Below are 16,237 nucleotides of genomic sequence, written 5' to 3' on the forward strand. Positions count from 1 at the left end.
CTCTCCCTCCATTTGGCAAATATGACCATAATTATATCCTCCCGATTCCTGCTTACAAGCTCAAATTAAAGCAGGAAGTATCAGTGACTCGTTCAATACGGAAGTGGTCAGATGACGCGGATGCTACACTACAGGACTATTTTGAGAGCACAGACTGGAATATGTTCTGTGATTCATCCAATGGCAGTAAGGAGTATACCACCTCAGTCACTGGCTTCATCAATAAGTGCATCAACGACGTTGTCCCCACAGTGACCATACATACATATCCTAACCAGAAGTCATGGATAACAGGCAACATCCGCACTGAGCTAAAGGCCACTAATATGAAGGCTTATAAGACATCCAGCTATGCCCTCAGACGAACCATCAAACGGGCAAAGAGTCAATTCAGTACTAAGATTGAATCTTCTAACGAGCGTCAGAGCCAGTGTCGTATGTGGCAGGGCTTACAAACTAATACGGACTACAAAGGGAAACCCAGCCGCGAGCTGCCCAGTGACGTGAGCCTACCAGACGAGCTAAATTCCTTTTATGCTTTCTTTGAGGCAAGCAGTTGCCGGACAACTGTGTGATCACGCTCTCCGTAGCCGATTTGAGCAAGACCTTCACAAGGCTGCGGGGTCAGACGGCTTACCATGGTGTGTACTCAGAGCATGCGCAGACCAACTGGAAAGGGTCTTCACTGACATTTTCAACCTCTCCCTAACCGAGTCTGTATTCCCCACGTTTCAAGCAGACCACCATAGTCTCGGTGCCCAAGAATGTGACGGTAACACTGCCTTTTCCCACCTGGACAAAAGGAAGACCTATGTGAGAATGCTGTTCATTGACTACAGCTCTGCGTTCAACACCATAGTGCCCACAAAGCTCATCACTAAGCTAAAGGACCGTGGGACTAAACACCTCCCTCTGCAACTGGATCATGGTCTTCCTGACGGGCTGCCCCCAGGTGGTAAGGGTAGGCTACAACACATCTGCCACGCTGATCCTCAACACCAGGGCCCCTCAGGGGTGCATGCTTTGTCCCCTCCTGTACTCCCCATTCACCCACGATTAAGTGGCCTAGCACGACTCCAACACCATCATTAAGTTTGCTCATGTCGGTGTCAGAGGAAGGCCCAAAATATTGTCAAAGACTCCAGTCACCCAAGTCACAGACTGTTCTCTCTGCTAACGCACAGCAAGCGGTACTAGAGTGCCAAGTCTAGCTCCATAAGGCTCCTTAACAGCTTCTACCCCAAAGCTATAAGACTGCTGAACAACATTCAAATTGCCATCCGGGATTTTCACATGGACCCCCCCCCCCCTTGTTTTTACACTGCTGCTACTCTGTTTATTATCTATGCATAGTCACTTTACCCCTACGTTCATGTACAAATTACCCTTACTAACATGTATCCCCACATTGACTCTGTACAGGTACCCCCTGTATATAGCCTCGTTGTAATTTTTTTGTGTTACTTTATTTATTTTTTTACTTTAGTTTATTTAGCAAATATTTCATTAACTATTTCTTGAACTGCATTGTTGGTTCACGGCTTGTAAATAAGCATTTTGCGGTATTCCGCGCATGTGACAAATAACATTTGATATCAATGCACAGCAGGTCGGTGTATCAGAGGACAGAACTTAGGACTGCTTCATTATTAAGCCCTTCATGGAAAAGGGCCATTGTGCCTAGCATGTGATGGTAGTACCGAGGATTGGAGATGGGCACCCTTCAAAAAGGCTTGACATTAAAATAACACTACATGAGTGAGAAAAGTGAAGTGACTCTGCATCAATGGCAATGATGATTGTGGGAAATTAAGAGTAAGCGCCTACATAGTCACTGAATACCATTAATAGAAAATGTGTATTTTGCATCCCACAACGGCTATAAATTAAAATAAATCTGCATATACATAATGTTGGACTCTCCCCCCGTGAAGACAATCTCTTTGAGGGGGAAACCACATGTCTGTCTTTCACGGGAGAGGGGGGCACGTGTGTGATGCGAGCACAGAAGCTTCCCTCTCAGCTTTGGGGATGACTGCAGGTTGCTTGGGTCAGCTTGTGCTGTAGAGATGGAGCAGACAGAAGGACCCCTGAGACTGGTCTTCTGCATTCTGAGGCGGCATAAAGACAATGGAGACCTGAAATCACGGTACTGCTACAATGCAGGACTGCCAGGATGCTTGACCTCAATGAGAGAAACTTACCACAATTACTGGTCTATGTAGGATGGAAATGAATGGGTTGAGGGTGACAAGGACCAGAAATGGAATATAAGTAGACGTTCTGAAGAATTGTGTTGCTGGTAGATTGGAAGAAAACGTCTTGGTGGAGAAATTGGACAGCTAGGCCCAAGTAGCAAGAACAGGGTATGCAAATACGAATCACTCAAGAGGGATGTTTTTGAGTATGGCACTGAGGCATTGTTCTTCGGATGTCGCACCCTGAATAGGCTCTTGTCGACAGCCGCCCATGGTGTATGTAGGTTGTGGCCATGATTAGCATTGTCATAGCAGGGAACTTCCTTTTTCCTGTTGTTCATTGCTGCTAGCAAGACACCCTGCAAAGGTGCACTTGAAGTCACACTTCTCTCAAATACCAGAGCATGACCACACAAAAACACTCATACAGGAAGTGAGATATGTACTGCGGCTAGATCTGATACAAACATGGCCTTCCTGTTCTTACAGTAGGTCTTAAAAGAAGTCTCTTCTTTCAATGGTGTTACAAACCCCATCTATAAGCATTAAAACACAGTTGTAGATGCGTTACTGATACCATCCTATAATTGTTAATCTGACTGGGGTACCGCACTGTCAGACCAAATCTTATGTTAAGGCTCTTTAGGACTGCAGGTGAATGTTGGTGGCCTTCCAGAGTAGTCTGCTCTCTCCTCATGGGACTGCCACCTGTCTCTATTCCCCATTGTCCAATTATGAAACACAAGTGTGGCTGCTCCTGTGCAAATGCACAAAGGATATTTAAGACATTTGGGGGTGATTCCACACCAGCGTAGCCCGAAAAAAAATTTGGTATCTCAGATTGTTCTGGCAATTCGCACATATTAACTTCATTGTTTGACATGCTTTATTTATGAGATGAACATGACCCTTTTAGACCTATACATGCCTCCTGCAAGACCCTATGATCTGTCAACCGTACAAGACACAGACAACATCTTGGTGTCATTATATTCCTTACAATGTGCTCTCAAATATGCAGTATATCTAGATTCTGAAATCAAACTTCACATTAATCTGTTCAACATCAAAATATAATATTTCAAAAGTACCCTTTTTATTGTTTATTTTTAGACATTGTAACAATTTATGCTTCAAACAAGTTAAGATTTGGTATATGGCTGTTCTTACGCACGACATAATGCGGAGTGCCTGGATACAGCCATTAGCCGTGGTATATTGACCATATATCACAACCCCCCCGAGGTGCCTTATTGCTATTATAGATTGGTTACCAACGTACTTAGAACAGTAAAAATATTTTGGGGTCATACACATGGTATACGGTCTGATATACCACGGCTTTCAGCCAATCAGCATTGTGGGCTCGAACCACCCAGTTTATGGATAGAAAATGACTTTCTAGGTCATTAACCAATCACAGGATTGCACATTCAGCAAGTCCCATTTGAATCCATTTTCCCATTCACAGTGTTGGTGGTGCTCATAAAATTTATTACATTTAGCAGAGCCGATTTTAGAAATGTGATGTACTTGTACAGAATATTGTTCCTAACAATATCATAAAATGACCAAAACTAAGAGTACTTTTGAGATATTAATATTTATGCTGTGTGGACATACTTCATATTATAGAGCACACTAAGGAGTATAATGACACCAAGATGTCTGTATCATGTACAGTTCACAGATCATATGGTCTTAAAAGGGACGTAAAATGGCCAATTTCATCATGATTCTCTCAAAAATGGTTAGTGATACAAATGGAATAAGCATGTCAAACATCCCAATGAAGTTTCTATGTAAGAATTGCCAGAACAATCAGAGATAGTCAGGAAATATTTTTGCTGTGCTAGCATGGAATCTCTTACGTGAGGATTCCACCTTGGTAATGATAATAATATCAGCAAAAAAAAAAAAAAAATCCTATCAACAATAAATTGATTTTTAAAATCTTGAAACAATAGGTTCCGTGTCTATCAGTGTTTGCAGTGCAGAAAAATGACATCATCCCTGATTTCTTACCGACTGGTACAGTAGCTGCAAGTCTGTACTTTGTGTAGACAAGATTATCCCTGTTTAACCTCACCTAGAAGGATTGGTTTATGGCAAATGTCTACGCTTCGCTTCTGGTCAAAGGAACGTCAATCAAGATGCCCCCACAACAGTCAGCAGATACATTATTTGGCAACAAGGCAATCCTGCAGAACATTTTTGGATGGATATTTGGATGACGGGCACAATTTCTGGCGATTAGTGCAGCGTGTCACAACATGAATAGAAGTAAGGAATGGAGGCAGCAAAAAAAAGTAATTATGCATCCAGGCATCACTGCGTTTGTGGGGTGCATGGCCAAATGTAGCCATTGAGGCACTTTCAAAAACACAAACAACAAGTGGAGGCACAGAGCAGCGAAAGAACAGACCCTCATTTCATAGAGACAGACGGGCTTCGAAGAGTAAACTCTTCCCCCCAATTGAGGAACGCTCACTTTTCAGCACCGGGAGAAGGTATCCTGAAAGAGCTCCTGTTCTGCGATTCAGTTCGCAAACAAAGGCAATTTCACAGGACCTTAAGACCAGGGCCCTTTCTCTCTTTCTCCCACTCTCCCTCTGCAGCTTCTATTAGCATGTAAATGGACGTCCAACAGGATGGAACATGAAGGGCCGGGAAACTCCCAAAAAACAAGTAGCGACATTGAGGAAAAGCATGGGAATGGCACGGTCATTCGGTCTCCTATACGTCTGGCTAACACCGAGCCAAAAAAGCTACAAACACACACAGCTCGAGTCTTGACAATAGGGACCTAGAACAGAGGGCAATGGAAGGACGTGGAAGACCAATAGTTCATCTAGACCACAATGTTCTGGGTGCCCTGAAGGCTTGTCACATTACATTTTGGACATCATCATTCTCTCAGAGGAAGATATCCTGTGGAGGACTGCTCTAGTACATTCACATAACCAAGCTCCCTAGAAAGACCTCCTTCAGACTTCTCCACAGCATGATAGGTGGCTGTAGTATGTCCACCACAGTAGGGTGAGCAATTGCAAGGCTTTAAGCCCACAGAAAGTGTCACAGAGGTCAGCCGGTTTCAGCTAGCATAACCTACACGCATGTGAGGTAACTGCAAGGTACATGATGATATCCAATCCAGGCAGAGTTGGTAGGTACCAAATGTATTGGAAGTGTAGTATCTGGGCAGTGCTAGTGTTTAGGCTAGAGGAGGCCTACTCTCCACAGGATATAATTAAGCAATAAGGCCCGAGGGGGTGTGGTATATGGCCAATATACCACGGCTAAGGGCTGTTTTTAGGCACGACGCAACGCAGTTGGCCATATACCACATACCCCCGAGGTGCCTTATTGCTATTATAAAAACTGGTTACCAATGTAATCAGGGCAGTAAAAAGAAATGTTTTGTTATACCCATGGTATGCAGTCTGATATACCATAGCTGTCAATCAATCAGCATTCAGGGCTCAAACCACCCAGTTTATAATCACAACAGCTGCACACCACTAGCAGGTAGCTCCGCTTGGACTTCTTCTATTGATGAGGAAGTGTCTGTCTGTGCGTCTCAGAGGACGCTGACCTGTTACCCGATAGCCCCGGCCGCTGAAACCAGGGTCAGGCTTAGGAGTGCAGGCAGGCTCACACGGTGCTGCAAAGGTCAGTTGCATCATAGACCCCAACACTGAGCCAGAGAGCAGAGGCTGCATCTCAATAGAATAAAGTGGCCTCCTTTCCTCATCTCTTCTCCTTTGCATACACTGATAACGACCTACTGAGAATTGTCTTATCATTAAAATGTTACAATAAGGTCCAGAGCGTTGGATTTCATGCTGGCGGGCAAGGAGACCTCAGCTCCGCTAAAACCATTGACAACTTTGTGCCGCTGTCAAGCGATTGTTAAATAAATGTTAACTATTTGGTTGCAATATCATCACCCCTTGAAGAGCATAGATCAGAACATCAAATGTCTGATTATTCCATGCAAAATAAATTAGTTCTGTAATCAGAGTTACACAGCAAGTAAATGCATGCTTCTCATGATCAGTCAAAATCAATTGATCATGTAATTTCAGATGTGTGAGGGTAGTCTCACGATCTCTCAATATTGGACACAATTACACTGAACAAATATATAAACGTAACACGTAAAGTGTTGGTCCCATGTTTCATGAGCGGAGATAAAAGATCCTTGAATCTTGTCATATGCACATAAACCTAATTCCTCGCAAATGTTGTGCACAAATTTGTTTACATCCCTGTCAGTGAGCATTTCTCCTTTACCAAGATATTCCATCTACCTGACAGGTTATGCATATCAAGAAGTGACTAAACAGCATGATCATTACAATAAAAGGAGACTCTAAAATGTTCAATTTTGTCACACAACACAATGTTACGTCTCAAGTTGAGGGACCGTGCAATTGTCATTCTGACTGCAGGAATGTCCACCAGAGCTGTTGCCAGAGAATTGAATGTTTATTTCTCTACCGTTGTTTTAGAGAATTTGGAAGTACATCCAATCGGCCTCACAACCACAGACCACGTGCACGGTGTCGTGTGGGCGAGCGGTTTGCTGATTTCAACGTTGTGAACATTATGGCGGTGGGGTTATGGTATGGGCAGGCATAAGCTACGGACAATGAACAGAATTGCATTTTATCGATGGCAATTTGAATTAACAAAAATACCGTGACAAGATCCTAAGGCCAATTGTGTGACCCGTTCTTTTAAGGTACAGTATCTGTGATGCATATCTGTATTCCCAGTCATGTGAAATCCATAGATTAGGGCCTACTGAATATATTTACATTGACAGATTTCCTTATATAAACTGTAACTCAGTACAACCAATGAAATTGTTGCATGTTTCGTATATATTTTTGTTCATTACAATTGGATATTTGAGTGGTATTAAAAGAAAGTGAACTGTAACTGACAAGTATGTGGTTTAGGATTAATTTCCCATCCTTTGTTGGCTCTGCCTGCCAAGCAGCAGAAGGGCACATTTGCCGATCACAGGAGGTTGGTGGCACCTTAATTGGGGAGGACAGGCTTGTGGTAATGGCTGGAGCGGAATGGTATCAAATACATCAAACAAATGGTTTCCATGTGGTTGATGCCATTCCATTTGCTGTGTTAGACATTATTATGAGCCTTCCTCCCCTCAGCAGCCTCCTGTGTTGCTGATTTACTGTTAGCTGATAATGTTTACCTTGCAAGCTACTGGTAGAAACTTCATATAATTGGCTAAACATAGTGGTAAGTAGACCTAATGTACTTTGTCCTCCAACCAATGTAGGTCTACCTAGCGAAACTAGCTAACATCCCACTTTCAACATTGTTTTTAAGGTTGTTTCATCACGATTGCTGCTGACAGATATGATAGGCTACATGGATTGATGGACCACGTCAAATTGGCTAGCTAGCTAATAACAGATCACTTCAATATGGCTCGTTAACAAGCCAACTTTCAGGAGATAAACTAGATGGCGATATCCAAATATTGTTAGATTTGCTTGCCATGCTAGTGGTGATGACAGTAGTCCGACTTTACCAGGACAAGGACTTGCCGATGTCAAGCTCTTTCCAAAAGCCTAACCTCTGATGAAGGAAGCTAAATGACATGTTGTTTGCTGAGCTAGCTAGCTACATGCCAAATGGATAGGCTACCCTCACGTATCTGAAATGACGATCGATTGATGTTTACTGATCATGAAAAGCATGCAGTTGCTTGCTGTAAACTCTGAGTGAAATGTGGAATAATGGGAAAATGTGTTCTGACTATGCTCTTTGAGAAGTGATGATATTAAAACCAAATAGTGCTAACATTTATTTAACAATCCCTTGAAAACAGCACGTAGTTGTCAATGGTTTCAGAGGAGCTGTGGGTCTCCTTGCCCCCCCCCCCCCCAGGAGTCAAATCAAACGCTCTGCACCGTATTGTGACGTTTTATTGATAACGACATATAGGTCAAAGGAAAATGGGATGTGGAGAAGACTAGAAGTCGGGCAAACTCCTCCTCCCTCCCAGGCCCAACTAGTTCACCCCGCCCATCACGTCTCCGCAGGGTTTCTGTTCCTTTGAAACAACTTCATAGTGGGAGTGAGCAGTCTAAACTAACCAGGGACACTTAGAAATAGACAGACAGATTGACATGGCATAGAGAGAAGAGACAGATAGGCCAAACGATTAACAGGTGATACTTTGGTCAATGTACTGATAAGATGCCATTTGTAGGCTAACTATTGTACCAAGTCAACACTGTGGTTTCACTACTTGGCTTTGTATTCTGTGTGTTCATTCATGAATTGCACAGGAAGGCTCAAGGCTCTACCTGTGTCACACGCGCTCTACACCAGATGAACGTGCTAGATGGTGAGTGTGCATCAAAACAGGTTTAAATGTCTTCCCGCCTATATTTTCTTCCCACCTACAAGACAAATCTGCAAAAGGTAGGAAAAGTGCACCAGCACCTCTTCCTCAAAATACATTTGCTTCCAGTCTCTGATTGCATCTAGCATCTGTCCTACATCACACAATCTGATCTCATCCTCCATCTCCTTGCTAGAATGCACAGCAGCAAATGGAAATTCTTTGGGCTCGAGTGCAGAAGAAATGCTAATGAATTTGGGTAAAACTTGAGTGAGTGAGGGAGTTCCTAATCCTTAACAGCCTAAACACTGATGCACTTTACACTGTCGGGCAATAAATTCTAGGTGCTAACGCAAGTCCTTTAACTGAAGACTGTAAGATGAGCTACTAATCCCAACCAGCGCACCAATTCCCTGAGAAATGTCTCAGACTCCCAACATCAGATGCCTTAGTAATGCTATAGTAGGAAGGAGAAAAAACAAAGAAGAAATTCCTTTTGAAGAAGATGTGGCCTTGTTGGTTAGACCAGTTTGCTGTAATGTGACCAAGATTGTTACACTGAGGGGTAAAACCGCATAACAATACCAGTTGCTTGGGAAACATCACTTGCCTCATGCCAGTGTTTTACCCTGGTCCCCTTAGTTTGGTTCTATGTCCATTGTCAGGCCGGCCCATCCATGATTTTGGTTAGACAGTCGGCAAATGCCTTCCAAGTGCAAATTCCAGTTCTGCAACCGTCTGATTAGGGCTTATCGACACGATGCACGAGGTAAACAAGCCGGTGTTAGAGAGATAAGCATTGCCTTGTCACACACCCTGAAAAGGGGAAGTAGCTTTGCATTCAACGGACACTATTCCAATCCAGCGTGGGTTGGTGGCCAAAGCAATTTCCTGAGCCATCATGGGCTGCTGTCAAAGGACCTGTATCTTGACACTCCTCCTCCACATGACAGAGAGACAGAGAGATTCCAGAAATAATGTTTGACACAATGAGACATGGAGGATCTGGTCGAGGAGGGGCAGGGCTACAGCGTTCCAGGTTGACATCATAGTGAGAAATGAGAACGTAACGTAACTCAAAATGTCAGTACCTGTTCAGGTGGAGGGGGAACATGAAGACCGTCACCACAGCAATAAATGGAACAAAATCCGAGGTGGTGTGTGGTCACACTTTTAATATTTCACATTAGCCCAGTCATGGAGTAAACAGAGGCTTGCCTTGCTCTCATCAATCATCTGCTAGCACTGTCACTAAACCTAAACCAACAAAACTGGGGTGGGAAATGTAATAAGGGGCTCTAAGAAAGACTGTCAAAACAGAAGCTAGATGACATGTTTACACCAGAGTGGTCACGGTTGGTGGCAACTTTATTTACACACGCCAGAGTAAAGTTCAAGTTATGACAAAGACCATTGTACGCATATCGGCACACCTTTAACAAATTAGTACAATGAATTCACTCCAAAAGTTACAATGATGACACTTTGATTACTCCGCTGCGTAGTGACTGTTGACATCTTCAGGCTCTGGTTATACTTTTCTAACATGGCCAGCATGACAATTTAAGGTACCACAAAAAGGGTAGGGAACGCCTACGCTGTTAAGTGTGCAATGACTCAATTAGCCCTTGAACTCCTAAATGACACACTTTTTAAAAACTTTGGCAAAGGGTAAAGTCTACAAAACTGAGTCCACTTTGTTCGTAACAGGTTCAAGTTTTGTGAACAGAAAACTGTATTGAGCTCAAATGTTTCATCAATGCGAAAATTTGCAGAATGTCGGGCAAAATCCATCTCACTCCATCTTCTCCCACTGGGCCTCCTCTCATTACCATATTTGGTGGCGAGTGGAAATGATAACCGGATGCTTCAGATTTATACATCCGGTGAAACATCTGTTTCAATTGTCCAATCTTTTTTTACTACGGTCAATGAACCTTAACGACCCCAAGCATTTTCTACCGAAGAGACGCCACCACCCAGTTCTACCACTGCTGTGTCCTTGAGGCTGCTATCTGGTGCTCCTGTCAGCTGCTGCTGCTGCTTTGGTCACAGTTCAAAGAAAGGTAAATGACAAGTAAAATGTCATCTTCACACATTAACAATAAACAAATACATTGGTCTGGACAGTGAGCAAAAGCCTTCCAGGTTAGGAAGGGTTGACATCACATCAGCTACATGGGCATTTGTTGAACATACACTGGCCAGTACTCATCTGGGCAACATTTCACATTGCTCTTTACCTGTGTAGTATCTGACACTGCAGTGGAGGCTCCTCAGAGGACAGAGGAGGAAGGGGAGGACCCTCCTCCTCAGTTTATTTCATAAAAAAAAAAATAGTGAAACATTTAAAAAAGCTATCATTTTAAGATAAAACTATACTAAATAGGGGCGGCAGGGTAGCCTAGTGGTTGGAGCGTTGGCCTTGTAACCGATCGAATCCCGTCGTTCTGCCACCCACTGTTCCTAGGCCGTCATTGAAAATAAGAATTTGTTCTTAACTAACTTGCCTAGTAAAATAAAATATTCACGTCACCAAATAATTGATTAAGGAAAGAGGGATACCTAGCGGCAGGTAACCTAGTGGTTAGAGCGTTGGGTCAGTAACACAAAGGTTGCTGGGTGGAATCTCTGAGCTGACAAGGTAAAAATCTGTCATTCTGAACAAGGCAGTTAACCCACTGTTCCCCAGGCGCCAAAGACGTGGATGTTGATTCAGGCAACCCCCTCGCACCGCTCTGATTCAGAAGGATTGGGTTAATGCGTAAGACACATTTCAGTTGAAGGCATTCAGTTGGACAACTGACTAGGTATCTCCCTTTCCCTAGTCAGTTGTACAACTGAATGCATTCAATTGAAACGTGTCTTACGCATTTAACCCAACCCCTCTAAAACACACTGTTTTGCAATGGTCTACAGTTGCCTCAAAAGCACTCTGTGGGGTAAGCACCATGGTGTAGCCGGAGGATAGCTAGTTTCCGTCCTCCTCTGGGTACATTGATTTCAATACAAATCCTAGAAGGCTCATGGTTCTCACCCCCTTCCGTAGACTTACACAGTAATTCACTTCCGGAGGACATCTTACAACCCATCAGAACTCTTGCAGCATGAACTGACATTTTGTCCACCCAATCAAAGGATCAGAGAATGAATCTTACTAGAAGGCATTAGTTATAGCTAGATATCAGTGCAATGCATAAAATCTGGTAAGTATTTGATTCAAAGAGAGAGAAAGAATAGTTAAACTGTTTTGAAAAAATACATTTCTTCAAAAATGAAGGAGAAGCAAGAGAGAGAGCTAGCTATATATGCTTTAATAGAAATAAGGCTGTGCTCATGAAAAAAGATCTTGTCTTCCCTCATCTTAAAACGGCACCAAACGCCACTGTTAGACTAATTACTACTAGTTTAACTCTGCTAAACTGCCTCTTAAAGTCCATAATTTCCTATCTGCTGAGTCTGACCCTAATGCTAGCTACAGATGTAGGATCTTAATGTGAGCCAGTTTGCTACAGCAGGGACATAATCCTGCAGCAACAGGAAATGTGAATTATTATATGGATTAAAATGATTGATACATTTTATATCAGGGCAAATCATGTCTGAAATGTTAAAGTGGTGGCCTCCTGAGTTGCGCAGTGGTATAAGGCAATGCATCGCAGTGCTAGTTGAGCCACTAGAGATTCCTGGGTTTGAGTCCAGGCTCTGTCCCAGCCGGCTGCGACCGGGAGACCCATGGGGCGGCGCACAATTGGCCCAGTGTCATCCGGGTTAGGGGAGGGTTTGGCCGGCAGGGATGTCCTTGTCCCATCGTGCACAAGAAACTTCTGTGGCGGGCCGGGCGCAGTGCACGCTGACACGGTCGCCAGGTGCACGGTGTTTCCTCCGACACATTGGTGCCACTGGCTTCCGGGTTAAGTGGGCATTGTGTCAAGAAGCAGTGCGGCTTGGTTGGGTTGCGCTTCGGAGGACGCACGGCTCTCGACTTCGCCTCTCCCGAGTCCGTACGGGAGTAGCAGCAATGAGAAAAGAATGTAACTACCAATTGAATACCACGAAATATAATAATAAAAATGGAAAAAAAAAAAAAAAAGTTTGTGGAAATTAAAAACTTTAGAAGTCTTTTTAAACCTTGAATACACTACAATATTGCATTTCCTACTATGTAAGAAAACTCTTACCAACAAAATAGTGATCAAATTAAGATCCTACATCATGTAACTATATTCAGCCTCTACTTATGTAACAAGGCCACAGCTCCAAGAACCGCAGAAAGTAGGCTTATTAAGAGGGTTTTATTTATTAAGGTTATCATTCTCTGTGATGTGGCCTTAGTGATGCGTTTTGCCCTCTGCTGGCTCGACCAGCGTTGGGTTATCTTTAGGTCTCCCATGTCTCGTCCCATGGTTATTTCCTATTTCATCATCGTCCCTGGACACCTGCATGTGTCAGTCTGTCCATCTGATTTATCCATTATCACATGGTCTAGACTAGAGGCAAATAGTCCAATAGTGTGCAACTGCAGCCTGCAATTCGGAGCATTCCTGCCTGTGGGCATCTACAGGAACATCCCCACCTCGAGTATCCCATTGGTTCCTGCATGAACACCCCCCCTCCCCTGCCTGCCCTCACTGTCTTTAACAGAACTGCAGGAAAACAGTGCCCGACAGGCAGTGGCAAAGGACACGGTCTACTGGTTACCCCCGCCTCTTGCTAGTAAAGCAGGCAGGAGTCTGGAGCAACACCGTGTGCTAACTAGCTAGTTCTCGCCCCCGCCTCCAGCCTGCTGTGTACCATAGAAAACCGTAACCGACAGGCTGGGACGAAGGACACGGTATACCAGTGTCACCCCCACTTACAGCTAGCTACTCCGGTACAGAGCAGGCGGGAGCGACACTGTGTGCTAGCGACATTGTGTGCTAGCCTTCCCCACCTCCCGTGTACTGGAGTCCTCCTTAGGACTAGCTGGTTAAGCTAGCGCAGTGTCCTTCGCTCCCGCCTGCCCGAACACCTGCCCTCGCCGTCGTTAACGGAACTGCAGGAAAACAGTGCACGAAAGGCAGATTTGGCAGCTGCCAGGAGAATGTTACCTGCTCCAATGTATAGTGGCAACTGTAACGTTTGGTGGAGGAGGGAACATGTTCTGGGGCTGTTTTTCATGGTTCGGGCTAGGCCCCCTAGTTTCAGTGAAGGGAAATCTTAACGCTACAGCATACAACATTCTAGACAATACTGTGCTTCCAACTTTGTGGCAACAGTTTGGGGAAGGCCCTTTTCAGCATGACAATGCCCCCATGCACAAAGCGAGGTTCATACAGAAATGGTTTGTTGAGATCGGTGTGGAAAAACTTGACTGGCCTGCACAGAGCCCTGACCTCAACCCCTTTGGAATGAATTGGAAGGCAGACTGCGAGCCAGGCCGAATCACCTAACATCAATGCCCAACCTCCCTAACACTCGTCGGTAAATGGAAGCAAGTCCCGCAGCAATGTTCCAACATCTAGTGGAAAAACTTACCTGAAAAGTGGATGCTGTTTTAGCAGCAAAGGGGGGACCAACTCCATATTAATGCCTATGATTTTGGAATGAGATGTTTGACAAGCAGGTGTCCACATACTTTTAGTCATGTAGTGTAGAATAAAGAGGGGTTCCTGCAGATGCAGGAATTCCCACATGCAGGAACACCCCAAATTGCAGCTGCAGTTGCACCCTTCTCAAATAGTCAGCCAGTCATTTCTGTCATAATTATGGAATAACTGTAGAATCAATTGCAAAAGTTCCTGCCTTACCAAATGTCAACTGGTTCATATTGAAGAAGACGTAATTAAGATAGCAGGGACATTGTGTCCCGAACCCTGGCCTATTAGTAAGGGATTTTAAAGTGATTATACAGAAGTATAGGCTGCTCATTGTCATTCATTTGGATTGCAGCTGATTGGGAGAGACTGCCACAGCTGTCGGCAACATCAGATACACTTCTCCGCAAATAGCCTACCTTACTCTACGTCTGTTAATTGAAAATAATACATAGCAATGTTGAAATAAGCTGTATAACTGTCCTTGTGAAATCAATGGGGAATAAGTCAAACGCCATATATAGGCTATCACACCAAGGAAGCTCGTGTCACAGCATCCCCGACTCACCTAATGTTTTGACAGCAATCTGTCTCGTCAAAGGTGGAGGCAGGTTAATGCACACCAAATCCACATCCTGATGCAGCAAAACGTCGTCGATTCTATTGGTATAAAACGGTACATTCATTTCCTTGGCCAACTCCTCTGCTTCCTCCTGAGTCCGTCCCCATAGAGCCTTGACGGCGAATCCTTCGTTCTTCAGAAGAGGGATAATCACACGCGCGGTCAAGCTGGTGCCAAACACGCCGACCCCGGGAAGCATGGCTCGAGTGCCCGGTATTCCCGACCAGCTTCACAGCATAGCAACGCGGCAGACGCGGGGAGAAACGCAATTGTTAACATCAGATTGGCCATCCACCCGCTCAAATCGACCTGGCACCTCGCATTTTAGCATCCGTTTTGATCGATTTGTAATAGATATGGTCATATCCGCAGTTATCACAACAATTATACCTAAATCCGCGTATTCAAGATACACAAATTAAAATGCACCATTCTGAATTAACCGCGTCCGGCTACGAATGAAGGGCATGTCACTTTCGTCTTTCCTGCAACGCCCTCTGTACAGATATAGAAACCAAGAAAATAAGTCCGAATTTCCTGAACGTTGTAGAGGTGTGAAAAAGCATTCCAGTCGCCTTCAATAGGCCTGGGAGGATGCCTGTATTTAAATGCATGCAACGCCGATGATCCAGCGGTATTATGCAGCTTTTAATAACGTTGCAACCCAGTTCTGCAATGACTGTGCTGGATACGTCAGGCTCCAGAGAGTGATCCCCTCCCAGTTTTAACCCTCTCGCTCCTGGTATGAAGTGGTTCGAATTTGACGCCCATCATAGTCGCAGCAGGTGCAATAATGGAGTATAGTTTATTAAAGACCAGGGCATGGTCTCCAAAAAGCATTTTACGGCTAAGATCATAGGAGTATCGTTAAATCTCCGAGCTGTTAACCAAAACCATCGTTATAACGTTGCACTTGAAAATGCTCGTAATCTAACACCTGCCTCAGACCACTCGTAGAACAGCTAAATGCGTCGTGTTTTATTTTGTCCTCCTTATTTTGCGACTTTGTAAACGGTCTAATTTGTCTCTATTTCATTTCAGGTGTGCGCAGCCGCAATGATGTGCGCAGCCGCAATGATGTGCCAAATCTGTGATTTTGTTACTTTTTATTGGGTAAGCATAAGAACAAGCCACATCAATATTTGCAGCCGTAGGTGGTAATACAGTGCCTTCAGAAATGATTCACGCCCACTTTTTGTCACTGGCCTACACACAATACCCCATAATGTCAAAGTGGAATTATGTTTCAAAATCTTTACAAATTAATAAAAAATGGAAAGCTGAAATGTCTTGAGTCAATAAGTACTGAACCCTTTTGTTATGGAAAGCAAACATAAGTTCAGGAGTAAAAATGTGTTTAACAAGCCTTTGAGCATGGTAAAGTTATTAATTACATACACCCAGTCACTACAAAGATACAGACATCCTTCCTAACTCAGTTGCCGGAGAGGAA

The 16,237-nt window shown here is 44.0% G+C and overlaps 1 protein-coding gene across 1 annotated transcript in view; it reads right to left on the reverse strand.

Moving 5' to 3' along the window:
• gfod1 (glucose-fructose oxidoreductase domain containing 1) overlaps window positions 1-15,822 on the reverse strand; it is a 43,018-nt gene extending 27,196 nt beyond the window's left edge. Inside the window, exon 1 of the mRNA XM_020494545.2 lies at window positions 14,731-15,822. Within this exon, the coding sequence (XP_020350134.1) occupies window positions 14,731-14,983 (253 nt within the window). The 5' untranslated portion in view covers window positions 14,984-15,822. The remainder of the gene's footprint in view (window positions 1-14,730) is intronic.
• Window positions 15,823-16,237: the final 415 nt, after the last annotated feature.

Source organism: Oncorhynchus kisutch, linkage group LG11 (assembly GCF_002021735.2).
Source record: "Oncorhynchus kisutch isolate 150728-3 linkage group LG11, Okis_V2, whole genome shotgun sequence".
NCBI classification, from domain to species: domain Eukaryota; kingdom Metazoa; phylum Chordata; class Actinopteri; order Salmoniformes; family Salmonidae; genus Oncorhynchus; species Oncorhynchus kisutch.